General features: G+C 40.5%; 1 protein-coding gene across 4 annotated transcripts in view; it reads right to left on the reverse strand.

Moving 5' to 3' along the window:
- Positions 1-15,273, reverse strand: part of esrrgb (estrogen-related receptor gamma b) — a 71,974-nt gene extending 56,701 nt beyond the window's left edge. Inside the window, exons 1-3 of one of the 4 annotated variants that reach the window (XM_029425735.1) lie at positions 15,225-15,273; positions 14,675-14,710; positions 13,749-13,894 (exon numbers count right to left, since the gene is read on the reverse strand). In XM_029425735.1, coding sequence (XP_029281595.1) covers positions 13,749-13,750 — 2 coding nt within the window. In that variant the 5' untranslated portion in view covers positions 13,751-13,894; positions 14,675-14,710; positions 15,225-15,273. Of the gene's footprint in view, positions 1-13,748; positions 13,895-14,004; positions 14,097-14,321; positions 14,904-15,224 lie in introns of those variants that run through there. The other 3 variants (XM_029425734.1, XM_029425733.1, XM_029425736.1) reach the window with 3 other exon arrangements.
- Positions 15,274-17,460: the final 2,187 nt, after the last annotated feature.

The raw sequence follows: 17,460 nt of genomic DNA on the forward strand, positions 1-17,460 counted from the left end.
TTTGCAGTGAATCTCAGCAATAAACCAAATGTTTCCTGCATCATCATCTGTACATTTGAGTTTCATCTCTCGTCACGCTTCACGATGACAGCAAGTTTCTGAAAGGCAGACGGCATTTATTCATCGTCGCATCAGTAAGTGTAGTGTTAGTGGACAGAAAAATGATTGACCGCTACCAACACTTTCCTTGTTTTAATTCTTCATGGAGGTTGTTCTCTGCCAGCAAGGCTATCGATTTTTCTATCAAATACGAAAACAGGCATTGTGGAAAGGCCGCAGAGGTCAGTGTGAATTAGAGCAGAGGTGTGTGTGTGTGTGTGTGTGTGTGTGTGTGTGTGTGTGTGTGTGTGTGTGTGTGTGTGTGTGTGTGTGTGTGTATATGAGGATGTCCCCTCCTCCTCCCCTACATCCTCATTGTCACTCCCCAAAGGCCTCTCTGTTAAATTGGCTGACAGATAATAAGATCATACAGGAGAGTACAGACACAGAGACCTTTGTCCCACAATCCAACAGTCTTACTTCTGGTGAAGCTGCATCATATTTTATATGATACTTCCTTGAGATTAAGTGTTTTTCTTTTGAAATAGCAAAATATGGTAAAACCTGACAATTACAATATATTTCACGAATATTAAATTTCATGTTTCATGTCCAAGCTGCCTTCTCTTAATTTTTCATGATTTGTTGTCGTTGCAGCAAACACAATATGTGTATATTCATTAGGATGGGCTTTTCAAGCAAAAATACTATTCGATAATCACTGGGAACTATTCGATCATTCTTTGAAGATCGCCCACCTGTCCATGCTGCTCTGCAGGCAGCTCTTTGGAGCGAGAGAGAGACAGTGGTGAAACACAGCACTTAAAGCAGACGCACTTTCACATTTAACTCTGTGAATCACAGGTTTATATCAAAACAAATAGTTTGAGCAGTGCAAAGACTAACCAAGAAGGTTTTGGTGAAGAGAAAGAGCCGAACTGAACGTGCTACACACGTTTTACCGTCCCGCTTAAAAAAGGGGAAATATATATTTTTTAACACGAGATGATAGTTGGATAAATTAGTTTTTTTAGTATTTGTTTTTATTGACCATTCGTAAAATGTGAAAATCATGACCCATCCCTCAATACATTTGATTTTATAAATCCTTTTTAAAAGCCATTGACTGATGTGAATATATGGATAACACTCCTCGTACTGTATACAATATACGTGCAGAACAAAATGTAATCCTTTTCAGTTTATCCTTTGATTTTTAGTGACCAACAAAACTTGCGTCATATGACGTTTTGCCAGTTATATGTTGAAAACTGCTGGTGAATATGACACATAGCAAACATGTAATGTGTAAAACAGTCTATTCAACTCTGCTGATTTGCAAATAATGGTGGGAGTCGTGTGGTTTGAGAACCAGAGTCATTTTATTTTTTGACGCTGTTTTCAGTGTGGATAAACAACATTTAAACAGCATTTTCAAATGTGTCTGCATTAGTCAAACTCTCACAGTAGCTCATGTGTTTGTGTATTTATACTAGCTCTTTTTTTTTCTCATTATCTCAAAATCTTTGCTAAAGTCCCAAATGGGCCAATTCTTTTCGACTGTGATCTGCTTTACATTTATCAATAGTATTCATATTGAGATGTGCAGCTCTCCTCTACCCCACAACACCCCTCAATACATCCCCATAGCATGTCCTCGGGCCTTCTGCCCCAAGGGCTCATGGGATATGAATACTCCCTGGGGCTGCTGTTTTCACAGCCTGTGAGAGAAGCACTCGAGAGAGAAGGAGAGAGAACAGGAGAGAGGCAGCAGCAGCATTTCTCTGTTTGCTTGATGTCACTATAATGGAAATATGCATAAGTGAGAAAAGGCATAGTGGGCCTTTGGGGCCCAAGAAGTACAAATATTTTAATAACAAACACTTTCAGTGTTTGCCTCCTGTAACGACACCTGGGTATTATTTCACATTAAATGCAGTCAGTCGGTGCCGAATTCTGTATGCATAAAGATATAGATGTTTTCTTCTTTTACTGGAAGTGATTTTTATGCTGTGGAAAGTTTTCCTGGTGATATGTCCTTTGGAGAACTGTCATTAATCAAAAGTCAAAGTCACCTCAGATCTCACATTAGAATAGACCAGTTTAGCTACGGCTGAAATTGCAGCTGACCCCTCGTGCCCTGAGCACTTATTCAAAATCAGCAACACGGCCATATGGGGCTAAAACAACTAAATTGAGTGAGGTTGCAAGAAGCTAGTAAGACTACTGAGGGAAAATACCCAATAAAGCAATGCCAACTGGCAATCTCAAGGGTTTCCTTGAGCTTTCTAATGTCCTGATGGGTGACTTATAGCTTTGTATACGCTATAAATGTAAATGACAAAGGTTATACTGGAGAGAACAAAAAAAAGAACAGAAATGGAGGTGTCCATGCCAAAATATTAACTATGTCCAGTGCAAAGGTGCCTGTGGTCAAAGCTAGAAGTGAAAATCTTTTGAAAGAAGTCGGCAACCTGAAGTTGCTCCTGGCATTGAAACACAACCCACAAACCCAAAACCAAACTACAGCTATTACAGATACAATTACAAAGCTGTGCCATGTACAATAATTGTGAAACTTATCTGCTCTATGTGTCCTACTAAAATTAAGAAAATGTGAGATGTCCATAAAATGGAAAATCAGTAATTCAGCCAAAGAGTCTTTAGTGATATATGGAACAAATGTGCTGTTGCTTTTATAAAAAGCAGATGATACAGAAAACCAAGTATACAGTGCATGCAGTAAATGGGGAAAACAGCTTCAACGGACTCCCTGTATTTAGTATCAGCAAGTATTTGCTGTCTATTTATAATCATTTGCATTTCTTTTCTTTATTATTGTCTTGAATCTGCTCTATTTTTAATTCTAGCATTAACAATTCTCTTACTCTCAACAGCTAAAAAACCCACACCCACAGACAATTAAAGGCCTCAATATTAGTGGGCAGTTGTGTCTATTCAGTGTATTCGAGATTGGTAAAAAGAAAAGAAAATACAGACGGTGCGGCTGAACAAGTTAGACTCCTTCCTCGGATTTTCATAATGAGCTGTCAGTCATTTCTCAGTGCCCAACAACTTTCATCTGCCCTGATTCCTCCCAACCTCCCCCATTTATCACTCCTTTCTCTCTTCTGCGACGCACTCCTCCGACGCCCCGTGTCGTTTATCACGTCCGGTGGAATAGAGTTTCTCCAGCTGTCAATTTAGGAAATGGAGTGACGAGCGAGACCCCTGGGACCCCGCACTAATCTCAGACTGCAATGTTACGGAAAATGATGTACATCTCCAGTAGCCAGTCACACTCGCATCCGCGGGAGCACATGTGTACATCAATTACCTGTCCTCGCCCGAAATTCATCCTGTCAGTAAACAAACTAATCAAATTCTGCAGCAGGGCATAAGTCAACTCAACTTATTCATCTCCTTTACAATGAGGTCACACCTGGTTGCACTTTTACCACCTGTGCACAACTCTTTTATTATAAAGAGGCTGGACTCAACTCTGCTCTACTTTCCTCAGCTGCTGTTTCACCTCAATGGTGTTCGATAAATGTTCGATAAACTGCTACCAGCCCCGGGGTTTTAATGGTCAGTGCTGCTGTTGCCGTCAGAGCCTGTGGTGAAAAATGCCAGAGTCACACAGTTATGCGTCTCATGGGGAACAGATATCATAGTCTGTGACATGACAGGTGCGACGGATGAGCAGCGAGTGGGATCTCTGCTCATCACTCTGCTGACCGGTTAAGACGGCAGCAGACAGTACATGCATGCTACTTCTACTGCAGAAACACCTCAGGCTCACCGGTATTACAAATGATGTCTTGTTATGTTGGAAAATGCGGATTGCGACTGCGGATAATGACCAAGTTTGTCTTTTCATTATCTCCAAACTGTTCATCTACGTAATGGATTGATTTGATGCACTAGTTTGTTTTCTGCTATTTTATTTTTTTTATCCGGTTGATTTAAAAAAAACAAATTAAACTACCGTTCGGCATGAAGTAGTTACTGGCTCCACCACAGTGAGAGGTTGTGTGAAACAGTAGTGTAGTAGTCATTTCATTGGCGCGCCCACTTGTAATCACCCTTGTGGTTTAAAAGGTCGAGGGGTGAGGGGTTATGAGAGGTAAGGACCCCGGGGACTGTCATAAAACACTTGCGACACTTCAGCCATCGTTTGTCATGCCAGAGCTCGATATCACTCATTCATCTTGGTTAGGAAAGTCTTTTCCTTTAATAGACATCTTACGTCATAATCCTGCATTGTGACCACAGTCGGCGCTCTCTTAGACCAGTTTTTTATTTTTAGTTATGTTCAGAGCGTAATGGTGTATTTTTGCACTGTACAAAAACAAATGTGTGCGTTTGTACTTGTCAAGAAAGATCCTGTATAAATCTACGAAAGTGTTATTTAAAATCGTTTTTCCTCCCCCATGTCTGACGGCAACATAAGTTTCGAGATTTTCAAAGTCAAAACACTCTTGCTCAGATTGGGTGGTAACAGTGACTGCTCGCCCTCATCTATATCTGTGTTGTATTTTCCTGAATTTGCCGGCGAAGAAAGGAACAATGAAACGGCCAACAAAACAAATGAGATTCCCTTACATTAGGCAACCGTGTAATCACATTTCCCATGTTGTCTCTTTCCCTATATGCTACGACCTGTGGAAATTGGAGTCAGAAAGTAGGAGCTGCATCAGGAGGGTCACAGTGGAGTCTGGTGCAGGCCTCCCTCCGTTAGCTCTGTAAAGAGACGTTCGCTCGCGCTGAGACATCTCATTTAGTGCATCTGCAAACAACATTACAGGTGGAAAAGCTTCAGGAGATGTCTTGGAAGCATTAATCCCATTTGTGTCCTAACTCATTTCAAATGTGCATGGCGCTGCACTCATGAAATGAGAGAGATGCTGCGGCGATCAAATGGATGCAACACAAACATTTCCAAGGACTTCAGTGGACACACAAAGGAAATGTCATCACTAAGAGGATCTGCATTCAACGATAGAACAGAAACGGGTGCTTTTAAATGTTGAGCAATGAGGGGTTGATTTAATAAACTATATATGTGGGAATAAAATGTTGAATACAATTCAAAAAAAGGCTTGATTAATTTAGGTGTAAGAAGACAGAAATAAAGTCTAATAAATCGATCAAAGTATGATTTCATACAGAATACTAACAAAAGAAACAAGAATGTGGGATCTTTCTAAAAGATAATTCCACATCATGTCCAAAAATCTTAAAATTAAACTGTAACAGCAGCAGGTGGTGACACTAATTGTTGTATCATGCTTCTTAAAATACTTTAAATAAATTGCTCTTCCTAATTAAATAGATTTATCTAAATCCAAGCAAGTTAATTTGAAATGGCAGCAATCTATTAAAACTTATGAGCACAAGATTTTACAGCTTCCAAGTTTCTGTATGAGAGTTTACCAAAAGAAAACATGACTTTGTGATTTTAATGTATTAACATGGTCTGAAGAAAAACAAGAATCCTCACATTCATGACAGGAAAACATCCGCATCCCTCTGAAGGTGCTGGTTTGAGGAACACAAGAAATACGTTCTGCTCCCCCCTTGTGTACGGCACATCATTGAGATGCCACTGCGCTCAAAACACTAGACGTGAAAATAAAGAAAATAAGTTGAGGTTCTTCTCTTTATCAAATTATTCAAACAAATCATGCGTCTTTAAATCCAGGTGTGAGCGCTTTAAGTGAGTTGCGGAGACACAAAATAAAACCAAACAAAACCATAAAGATATAATTGCAAGCAATGGAAACAGCTTGCATAGCACAAGCATGAATAAATATTAAATGCTGCCTGTAGTTAAATACTACCCTCTAGTGGGTGTTGCAACGTTGCTAGATGTCTTGTCATGACCCAACTCGGGGGAAGCAGAGGCTGCATTGTATGACCTGAGAGAAGACAGTTCTGTTCTTGACTTCCTTCTTAACTTAATCCCAGATAAAATGATTCAGAACAAAGAGAAATTAGATCATTGCTTTATGAGGTGTATGAGTCGGTCTCTAATCTGAATGCACTCAATAGTCCGCGCGCACAAGCAAATGATGCTGATCAGCTGTTTATTCAAAGATGTATACACGCCATACAAAAGGACATTGTCGTCAGGTCTGACCTGCAACACATCTACAGAGCTGCCAAAATGAGTCGATTAATCTATTAGTCGATCGGCACAAAATTATTCGGCAACTATTTTGATAATCGAATAATTGTTTCAGTCATTTTAAAAAGGCAAAATGCCAAACAATCCCAGAATCCAACAAGTCAAAACAAGGAAATTGAAAACATTACCGTGGCCTCTGGTATTTATTTTATTTTTTACTTTTAAGCCTTTCATAGACTTCTTCAATTAATGGAAAAATAAAATCCCCAGATTAAATCGAAAATGAACATATTTATTGGATGCACCTACACAGCTGTACTCTTCTGCTCTCCCACTGCTCACTGTTTTACTTCCACACCGAGTTAAACTACCATCAGCTGAATGACACACGCCACCTAATCCCCATGGCCTGCTCTTAGCATTCTCCTCCTTGGTCACGTCCAATTAGCTTTCTCCTAAACACTCTTTGCCATTAGGCTAGCCATAATCCACTCATCGTGCCTTGATTTGGCAAATAAATCACAGTGAGTTTTTTCAGACTATTGTCCCTCCCTTGCTCCGCCACCGCTGCTGTCTTTGTAAGCTCCGTCTCTCCCTCAGCCTCGTTAACCCTGTCCTGAGTTTCTACGGTGACAATCTCCGGCAGGACTCCTCATTGGACATGGCAGCCGGCAATTTGCATGCCAGACTATTTCTCTTCATCATTGGGCCTCTTTCTCGCTCTCTCTCATTCCGCCTCTCTCTCTCTCTCTCTCTCTCTCTCTCTCTCTATGCTAGAAGAATAGAGAATAACTCAGCAACTGATGGCAGACGGCATGCACGTCCTTGTCCTACAAGGTTACAAATCCATTTCATCTGTGCAAGAGGGGAGTGAATTAAAATAAATGATGGCCGGACATTTATTGCATTCTGGGGGTGAAGGAGGGATTGGGGAGGCACAAGTTGCGGAGTGAGACTTGTGTCTCATACTGAGCCAGACTGGCAGACAGTTTGATATTGACTGGCATACAGCGTTGGCCCAAAGTATGAAGACAATACAAAGACAGTAGAATTATCCGCCAGGGAGCAGAGTTTGAATCCGTTTGTCTCTGAGCCGAGCTTCAGTCTGAGCTGCTGCTCTGGGATCAGAAAGCTCTTCACATGTTAATGTTTCCAGCTTTGTTTCTCATAAGTCCAAGCTGACCTGAGCTGCACCCTCCAACTCACTGGACATTAAATCTGAAGGAGCCAAATTCATCTTTTATAGTTAGGGTTAGTATCATATGTTGACATTTTCACCACATTTGTTTCCATTCTCCATATATCATAATGAAAACAATTTAAAGAATAATAATTATAGTTTACTTGTGTGTGTTAATGCACTTAGAAATGAAGCATGTCCCTTTGAGGCAATTTTTCAACATTAAACAATCACTTTTAGAGGTATAAAGTGGGACAACATTTGTTTTAGGTATATATATTTTCTTTTTATCAAGTTTACTTTTGTAATGAGATACAATGGATTGCTTTCATCTACAAGTGTCCTTTTTGTGAGCTGACACCCATGTCAAGGTTCACACTTGCTACCAAGTTTTGGATCCTACAATATCTGTTAATACAAGACATCTGAAGAAGGATTAATCAAAGATTAGACATCCTGTTTTATTTTGATCTGAAAGGCAAACAATGGAGCTGAGCTCAGAGTTTCTTCACAGTGAAGCTTGATAAATTAGGCCTGTTTGTATTTATCCAATTTAATATTTATTATTGTGTTCTTGGCAATAAAGCTGGTGCAGAAACGATATCCACAAAGTATTAATTCCCATCAGCTTGTATCCTGCTTCAGCATTTTCTGCCATTTTTGCCTGAAAGATTACTCAAACAATGAATCGATCATCAAAATAGCTGTAGATAACATGTCGATGACTAATCGTTGCAGCTCTAATTAATTTAGGGATGTCTCGAGTCTATTTTGTCCACATTTGTACCGTTTCAGTGTATAATATTTCCAACCTTGGAATCGCTGATGTCATTTAAAATGCAGCACTGTGATGTTGTAAAAGGATGGGGATAGTGTTTATAGATGTCACTGGAGAACCACTGTGCATCACTCCAAACTGCTCCTTGTTTCCGTCTGCGTGGTCCAGAAATACATCCTTGGACCCAAAGGATCCCTCGCTAAGTGACTTTTTTCCTGTTGACCACAAAGCTATCAATATGTCTGCCTCTAGACACTGCCCTATCTCTCTCTGGACACGGAGGCCGGACTCTGAATGCTGACTACTGCTCGCTGCACAACTCTCCTGGACCTCTTCCAGGACACTCTATTGTAATACAGTTATTTTTAGACAAGCCGACGCAAATAAATATTTATAGTTGTTTGCAGGTCAGGGGTCTCAATGAACCGCAGGGTGGATGGCAGTGAATAAACTACAATATGTAACTATGTAAGCAGGAATAAGGGCTCAATACAGCAGGGCAGGAATAAACTGAAGGGAGATATTTATGGCTTGGCACTTGCTCATACTTAAAACAGAAGAATTATAATCTATGAAGCAAAATTAAGGCTGAGCCCATATCCATCAATACTAATACTAGTTATGCTTCAAAATAACTTAAGTGGAGAGCTCCCTGGTGCGTTATGGGGTTATTCATTGCAATGTGGTGTTAGGTTTTTACTCACACTTTCCCTGAATGCAGCTTTCTCATTTTCCCTGACATCTGGATGCCTGTGATAATAGCCCTGGCGCTGATCACTTTTACATTAAACCTCGGTCTGAATGGAGATGTGTGTCACTGGAAATTATTACACTTGTCACTTCACTCCACTTCCTATCAAATTTATACTTTAGAAAGGATATTTCTATGCAAAGAGACTGGAATGACCTAGACAAAGCCTTGGCTTGGGTGATGAAGGAGTAGCACAAGGAGGGAACATTTTAAGGTTCAAGGAAATGAAGAAACGCTGAAGAAGCCAAAATGGTGATTTGAAAGGTAACATTTTCCTGTGGTCTCCCCGACCAGAGTTTGGACAGAATATGTGGGGAATATTGTGTTTCTGTCATTGTTCGTCGAGCATAACTTTGAGTCTAAATATAGGTCACGCAAGAGAGGCTCGGGCGTACATTCACAGAAACACACACAAAACACAGTGAGTGAGTCACTGTGTGTCTTTGCTTTGTAATAATGTTTCTATTTCTAACCCTTCCACCTTTCAAAAATTTCAGATATTTCTAATACATTTGAAATGCTCTTAAAATGCATAATTATGGAGGTGAAATAACCATTGCAGTAGTATTTAGCTGGTAATCGATGTTCAAATTGAATGACAAGAAAGAAAAGTATGAGAAATACCAACTTAGTAGTACACTGCATTACTTTAGTATTCACCTTCACTTCAATGATGTGAAGAGTTCAGTGTCCGTATATAAACTATAAAAGGTATATGAAATATAAATTACTCTGAAAGATTAAATGTAGATATGTGTATAAAAAACCATGAACAGATGAATCCATTGACACAAATCCATCTTCTGCAAAAAATGTCCAAAAGTCGAGTCGTTCCGTTTCGTTCTCAGTTATTCATCATGCGAGAGACTGTCGTCAGCCTGCGAGCGGTCAGACAATACAGAGAATACAAAGAAGTCGATTGTAATTTATGAAAGTGATGGTACACCTCCGTCTCTGGGAGCACATGTACCCATAATGGATCAGATTCTGCCAGAACATTTTGTCCTGTGCCTTTCTCAATTTTCTGACCGTCTTCAAATAAAGAAAAAATAAATACATAATAATATGGTGGACTGCCCAAACTGCTTTTCAAAACCACATCAATATTTGTCATTGAAGTAAAAATGGCTCACAACAATTAGTAATCTCCAATTTCAACAACCCAAACAGAGGCGCACTGTGACCTTCCTATACCGACCACCCGACCAGGCGTCTGTCAGTCAAGGCCGCACAAATAACCGAGCTACTCAAACACTTGTCATCATCCCTCATCAGTATCTTGATTGTTGAGGAGGACATATTAGAGGGAATGTCCACATACATCCAGCGGCCTCTGATGTGACAGCAAGGGTTTATGGGATAGCAGCGCGAGTGCCCCGCACATTTCACCTTGACCCCGCCGCCCCGCTTCCGCCGCCGCCACTCCTCTCGTCTCAGGCTCTCCGGTCTGACCTCGTCATCCCAGGGCCTCTGGCCTCGCCTCCGACGGCTGAGTTATTACCATAATTACCCAGGAGGCATTGCAAGTAGCGGCCACATGGCAGAGGCCACCCATGTTTAACAGAATATTTGGGTGTTTTATCGACTTTAACTCAGCCCTTGGGGCAGGTGAGAGGGAGCCTGGATGATAAGAAAACCACTCATGTGGGAAATGAAGAGGACCATTTCACAGACGGAACCAAGAAGGAGATGAAATATACTGTTAATGCAGCAGTGGCCAGTGCACATATGTCATATATTCTCTAAGACAAGGTGTAAATATGCTCATATATTCAGGTGGTGTCCAACAGAAGGACTTGGAGATGACTACCTTCTAAAAATAGCACTTTGAACCTTAAATAATGAAAAAAAGCATTTAGATTGTTTTGTGTGAACATAAATTATTTCATGTACTGAGGTGGAATGAAGGTGGATTAAAAACATACAGCAATATATATCCTATATATATATATATATATATATTACAGTATATTAAGCATTTTTCACAGCAGGGATCTTCTGAATAAAAGACAGAAGCGGTTTTATTTTTTGGAAAAATGTAGATTTTTTTTACGGTTTTGTTTCTTTGACACCAAACAAACTTTCAGAAACTTTTTCCATGTCTTTGTAAATTTGCTCATATGAATTCATAGAAGTCTATGGGTTGAAACACAAACTCTTCTTAAAAACAATTCAACAAGTTCATAAAAATATTTCTATCAAAAACTGTCAAATTCACCCCAAACTGAACTGTTCCTTAAAAAAAAGACAAATATTGTTTACTTCCTGTGACGATGGCAAATTTAAACATTGTGGAGGCCAGGGAGATTTTTCTCAAAACTAACTCTCTAAACCATAAGTAAGATTTTTAAGAAAGTTCTTTATAATCCATGTCTATACTGCGTGTAACAAGCCAGGAGGCTATGCATATTCATACAGTCAGAGTGAAAAGTACAGCCCAGCCTGCCATACACAGGGCACAGGGGCCATTGGCCTCAGGCCAACCACGCACAGAGAGACAAAGACTGCATATAGTAAGCACTCACTTCTATTAGTATCTGTATTTACACATAAAAGCTCAGTCAAACCCACACAGAGAAATACAGAACAACACACACGCACAAACACACACATGCACACACACACACACACACACACGCACGCCCTCACCTGTTCAGAAAGGTCAATACATTAGCATTCCAATACGTACAGTATTCACACTTTCCTGGTTCTATATAGCTACCCATCAAACATGTCCAAGATGGCACTTAGCCGTGTGTGCCCGTGTCTTATTATGCAGACCCATCTGTGTGGGTTCAAAGGTCACGGCCGGGCCTGGCAGGGACTACAGGTGAGCAGATGAGAACAGTAGGGGCTCGGTTTAATTTAGCTAAGCACTACAGGATGCAGGGCGCCCCTGTACCTGGGAAGGACAAGTTGAACTTTTCACACTGCGCCTCAGACTCATCATTTCAATGGGTGGAAAGTCGAGGAAAAATGAGTAATAAGAGCAAAAAAAAGAAGCTTTTTGACACGGAATCTGTTTCTTTCTGGCCGAGATGTTTTTTATTTTGTGTGAGACTTTTTCAAACAAAGACAGACAAGCACATAACACACACATCTACATACACACAGGGCTCTGTCACCAAGTCTCTGTTTTTTGCCTCTTTTTTCCCTCCGACACACATCCAAGCACACAATACACACAGACATATTGAAAGAAGATGACTGTAAGCAGTTTAACCGTGTGTGTGTGTGTGTGTGTGTGTGTGTGTGTGTGTGTGTGTGTGTGTGTGTGTGTGTGTGTGTGTGTGTGTGTGTGTAATGGTGTGAGGGAGAAAATCCCTAATCTGGCATGGATCAGCTTCCTGTCTAGACTCTGCATGAGGAGGCCAGCGCTAACCTGGCCAGTGCTGTGAGTGTGTATATGTGTGAGTGTGTATATATGTGAGTGCATACATGCACATTACCATTGTGTTTGTGTGCACGCTACTCATTTATGTGTAAGCACAAACCTACATTATGTCTTAGAGAGAGAGTAGTAGCACACCATCATTGTACTCGTCCAAACCAGAAAACAAACATTAACCTCTGGCCTTCCACATCTACTGTCCAATGCTTGTTTTTAAAATTGGAGAGTTTCCAGTAAAGCTCCTTTTTGTTTTTCTGCTACTTTGACACTTTCTCTGCCATGTGTGCCAATGCTGCCGCGATTCCAAAAGTCAATTTACTCATTATCCAACTTCGCAGCACTTACGGGAAAAGAAAGGTGGGGGTGTGGAGGGTTAAAGTTGGAGAGAAATGGAAAAAGGCCTGATGTGTTTTCCTCTGAAATTCCATACAAAGAGCAAGGATGAGAAGGACCGAAAGGCTCTCATTTTCCTTCCTTATTCTGTCCTTCATGAATACAGCAGATCAGCTTAACAACAGTAAATATGGTAGTGAAAGCTGTATGCTTTAGTCCAAACAGCATATACACAACACTGAAGAGGAAAAAAGTGAAGTCACTGAAAAAGAATCCCACACGCTTTTGTAACCCGATTAAACTGAGCTGAATCATAGGCGGAATCGCTGACAGCCTCTTGCCGTCCATCATTTGCACAAACCCTGCCATTAGTAATCACAACAAACACCACTGAGCACAGCAACTTTCTGCCTTCTTACTCACACTGAGTGCTAATCAAAAAATGCTAAGTGTGTTTAGCCTTAGCTTTGACAGTATTTGTCTGGAGTGTGAATCAACATCATGAGCGTCGCTATTTCATATTCATGCAGAGGCCCAATGACACCTTGTCCTCTGCTTTCTAAAAAGGCCTTAACTCAGCAGATCACCACCCCTGTAGACCCAGATGTAAAGTGAACAGTCTTCACCTCTGTGACATCAGGCCGCCACAACATGCCGTCTTATGGGAGCAAGCCGTCACAGACGCCTGCCAAAGTCCCCGGCTATGACCACGGCAGCCAAAAAGCCAAGAAGAACAAATGACAAAAGGTGTGATTTCTTTTGTTAGGAGGAAACAGCAACAACTAAATGGAAGTATTTGGGGCGAAATGTGTTTTCAGCATTTTTCTTTAAAACTCTATTAATCATTTTATAATAATCAAATGACTGATGACAAAGTGAAGGGGTCTCATGTGATGATGGTAATTATCTTGTAGCTCTACACAGCTTTATTAAAGCATATTATTTTTGTTATACAGCCAACACATTTGGTGTTTATTGTTGTCCTTTTCCTACTTTTTTTTTGCTTTTTTCCAGCAAAACAACCTCTGATTAAGCAGCATCAAACAGCAGACAGGTAAACAAACAACTAGCATGCTTAGACCTTGATATTTCCCCTGTCGGTGGAAACCAAAAGAAATGTAAATAAAAAGTGAATTTTGGACTTACATTCATCGGGTAGCCAGTAACTCGACTCCGATTGGATGTCGATGTCCCTTCATGTCTCCTGCAGGCGAGCCACCTGTTTGCTAACACGTTAGCCGTCAGGGAGGTTCCTCTCTCGGCTGGTATGAAGGACTTCTGCCCCCTTGTGGCTAAAAAACAACGTTGAAATTGATTTGTCAAAAAAAATTGGTAATTTATGTAAAGTAAATGCAATTATATTACGTTCATTTGGCAGGTGGTTTTGTCAAGATTGACTTACAAAGCATTAAACTTCTTCAGGAATAATAATAAAATCTTTTGAGAGCTTCTGTGCTGCATTGCGATGACTTAAAGTGAGATATGTAACTTTTGTTGAAATGTGGCTACACAAGTACAGGATAATGGTCCATGCTGTCAACATATAGCTCAGCCATATTTGTTAAAGAGCAACATCAAGCTAAAGTTTGCCAACATTTGCTACTGGTCGTACAAGACCAAGTAAAGCTGGTTAAGACGTGAGTAGTGGTGTGTTTTATTGATTTTGATTGAAACTTTACATTTGTGTCATGTCTTCTTTCAATAGATGCATAGTCTTACTTTAGTGTTTGACGTGCCTGAGCAGCAGAAGATCGGCAAAAAGGAGGAGCCTTGACTGAGACCAGCAACGAACAAGATTAGTGCATAAACTGAAGGGACAGCAAAATGTCCAGAGGCAGAGGAGCACAATGGTCATGCCGGAGTGTCGGGTTTGAGGTTAACTTTGAGGTCCTATGTGCTAGCACCAGATTCTTGCTGCACCAAGGAGCCAGAGTAGTGAACGGTCAATGGTGACGGCCCTGTAATTAATTTAAGCATGGTACGTATTAAATGGAAGACCGCAACGAGATAAAGATATAAACCTCAGGCACAACAACAACAGACAAGCTTTCGCTGACTCCACGTGATCTCACCTTAAGTCATCGTCTAGCCGGTGTGGTATTCCTTTCCTATGTACATGTATTAAGAAAACCGATGACTAACAGATGGTGGACGAATCAAATGAGTCATTTGAGTTGTATAGCTATGACATATACACATCATTGTCTCCGCTGGTGTGGGTTTAAGGGGTCTCCTGTTGGCATTCCTATCCAACTGACTCCCCAAGTATGACTCATAGGCTTGTTACCCCCAGACGAAGCAGACTTTACTGTGCTGGCTTGTCAGTGTGCTGTAGTAGGGAACTCTGGCAGGATGTTGCTTAGTATTTGGGGTTTGTCTCACTCGTCTAGCCGGACTTAAGCAGTCTGACTGTGTGTGTATGTGGTCAGATGGTGAACTCTGTCTACAGAGCCACAATACAATCTTTTAAACTTTTATGTTTTGTAAACACAAGTCGCCCGATCGCTGCACTGCTAGAAGAGGTGAAGCACTACAGTTGCAGTTACTACTCTGACAAGTAAAGCCAGCAGGAATGTAACCCACATTACAGGAAAAAGAGGATATATCTCGCCGTATTGCTACCAGCATGTGTTTTTGTTTTCATCCTCTGGTCTGTAGCTGCATTCCTTTCCGGTGTGTTGTGCGAGACGGAGAGATTGCCGGAGAATGACTCACTAAAACCTGACCCAGCAGTGAGGTAATCACTGAGAAACGCTTGGAGTAAAAGTGAACTTTGATGGTGATGGCTAGGATCATGTCTAGGAATCCCCAGACAGTGTGGAATAGTGCAGTGTGTGTGTGTGTGTGTGTGTGTGTGTGTGTGTGTGTGTGTGTGTGTGTGTGTGTGTGTGTGTGTGTGTGTGTGTGTGTGTGTGTGTGATGACATAGTTTCTGTGCACCAGTCCAGTCCATGTGATGGTGTGTGTACGGCCTCCTGGTGAAGACAACCCATCACAGAAGATCTCCACGCAAACGGAAATAGATGCTAAACCCAGAAATTTCATTCATTAATTTTTGAGAAATAATATTTCAACTAAATGTGACATTTTACACAAACAAATGTAGTTCACTTACAAATGTTGTAGTATAATTTCTGGAAACTTTCATTGAGCATTAAATATATAGGTACACCTTTCAATCCAGTTCAACACTACTGCAAGCTGCAACTGCAATATCAGTTGAATGAATACCTCTCTAACAGTGTCAATCAACACTGAACAGGTATCTTTGTAAAGGTAGAATGTATGGTTGAGCTGTTGTATTGGATTGCACATGTGTCTCTTACAATGTGGCCACTGAGAGTACATTCCTATTTAACATAAAAATGTATAAAATGTTGAGTTTCTCTGCTCTTGTGTCTCTATACAGACACAGACAGGCAGACATTGTTTGTTATGCAGCATCACCTGCTGGCATAATGGAGAACTGCCAACATTACAGTTATTGCCAAAGGATGAGACGAAAGCGGCAACAACATAAATACAGAACAAGGAACATCTTTAATGACATCAGAACAACCAAATGTTCAGGTTACAGTGGAATATAAACTTAAACAAGACACATGAAGTAAAAGGTATATTTACAGAGGTGTGTCACACACACCGGGAAGTTATTTGCTAAAAGAAGACCATCCTCAAAAACAAAAGATGGAAGTGACAAAACACTTGGTAGGAGAAAAAGAAATCCTAAATGACTGTTGGATCACAGTTTTCCTTAACTTCGAGATAAGATATACCGTAATGCAACAAGGTTGGCATGGAGGACTGTGGGAAAGTGGTTGAGGGAGACCAGGGTACTTGCCTTAAAATACTTTCACAATGGCTAAGAAGGCATTTTATTCCCTGCTCATTCTAGAATCATGTAAAAAGCCCAAACACAAATATTACCAAAGTTATGAATGAGGACGTTTCAGCCAGAGCTTGGAGCGACGTTACCGGTTCCAAGTATTACAGTATTAAAGACAACAGATACTGAGGAGCTCAATCATTAACTTACAGCTTTTACGATCCGCCTGCTCAAACAGCACAATGGAGCTTCAATGCAACTAATATTTACAATATGTGGGGTAAAAAATGAGCTGAATCAAGTTAAAATAAATCCCATCACACTTTTCCACAATAAAATCCAACTATAAGAAGAGGAAAATAACTTGGTGCATGAGAATGCATGAAGGATTGTAAATATAAACCCCATATTCATCTCAACCGGCAGCAAAAAAGCAAAACTAAATCAAGAAAGTTTGCATAATACACACCGGCACCTGGGCATATGATTCAAAGCCAAATATTTGCCAAGTTTGGACATTGTACAAAATCATTCTCGCTATGCGAACTGGTGGGCAAGAGAAACATAGTGAAATACCAGACCCCATGTTTGGGTACGGGGCCTCCAGTGGTTGAGTGAGCTTTGACCTAACATAGGTCTGAGAATGTGGATATGCTCTATGAATAGAGATAAAACAGACTGGGGAGAGGGGAAAAATCAAAAAGCTAAAATAATTTAAGGGCCTTCAAATAAACCTTCAAACATCAGAGCATACGAATGAATTCTGTGTGGTTTGCAGAGGGCATGGGAAAATCTGCACTGACAGATTTACTGTTCTTTTGAATGGTAATGCCAGAATGTGTCTAAAAGGATTTCTGAAATGTGAGAGTGTGTTCTATATTGTTCGGGCCTTTGTAAGGACTCCAGCAAAAGAAGAACAAACAAAAAGAGGACCCAACTTTGGATTATCAGAAATGATCTTTATTGAATGTTTATGTGTAAAACACAGTTCTTGTCATGTTCATATTTGCCACCACAGAAAAAACAGATTAAC

This window comes from Cottoperca gobio, chromosome 24 (genome assembly GCF_900634415.1).
Source record: "Cottoperca gobio chromosome 24, fCotGob3.1, whole genome shotgun sequence".
NCBI classification, from domain to species: Eukaryota; Metazoa; Chordata; class Actinopteri; order Perciformes; family Bovichtidae; genus Cottoperca; species Cottoperca gobio.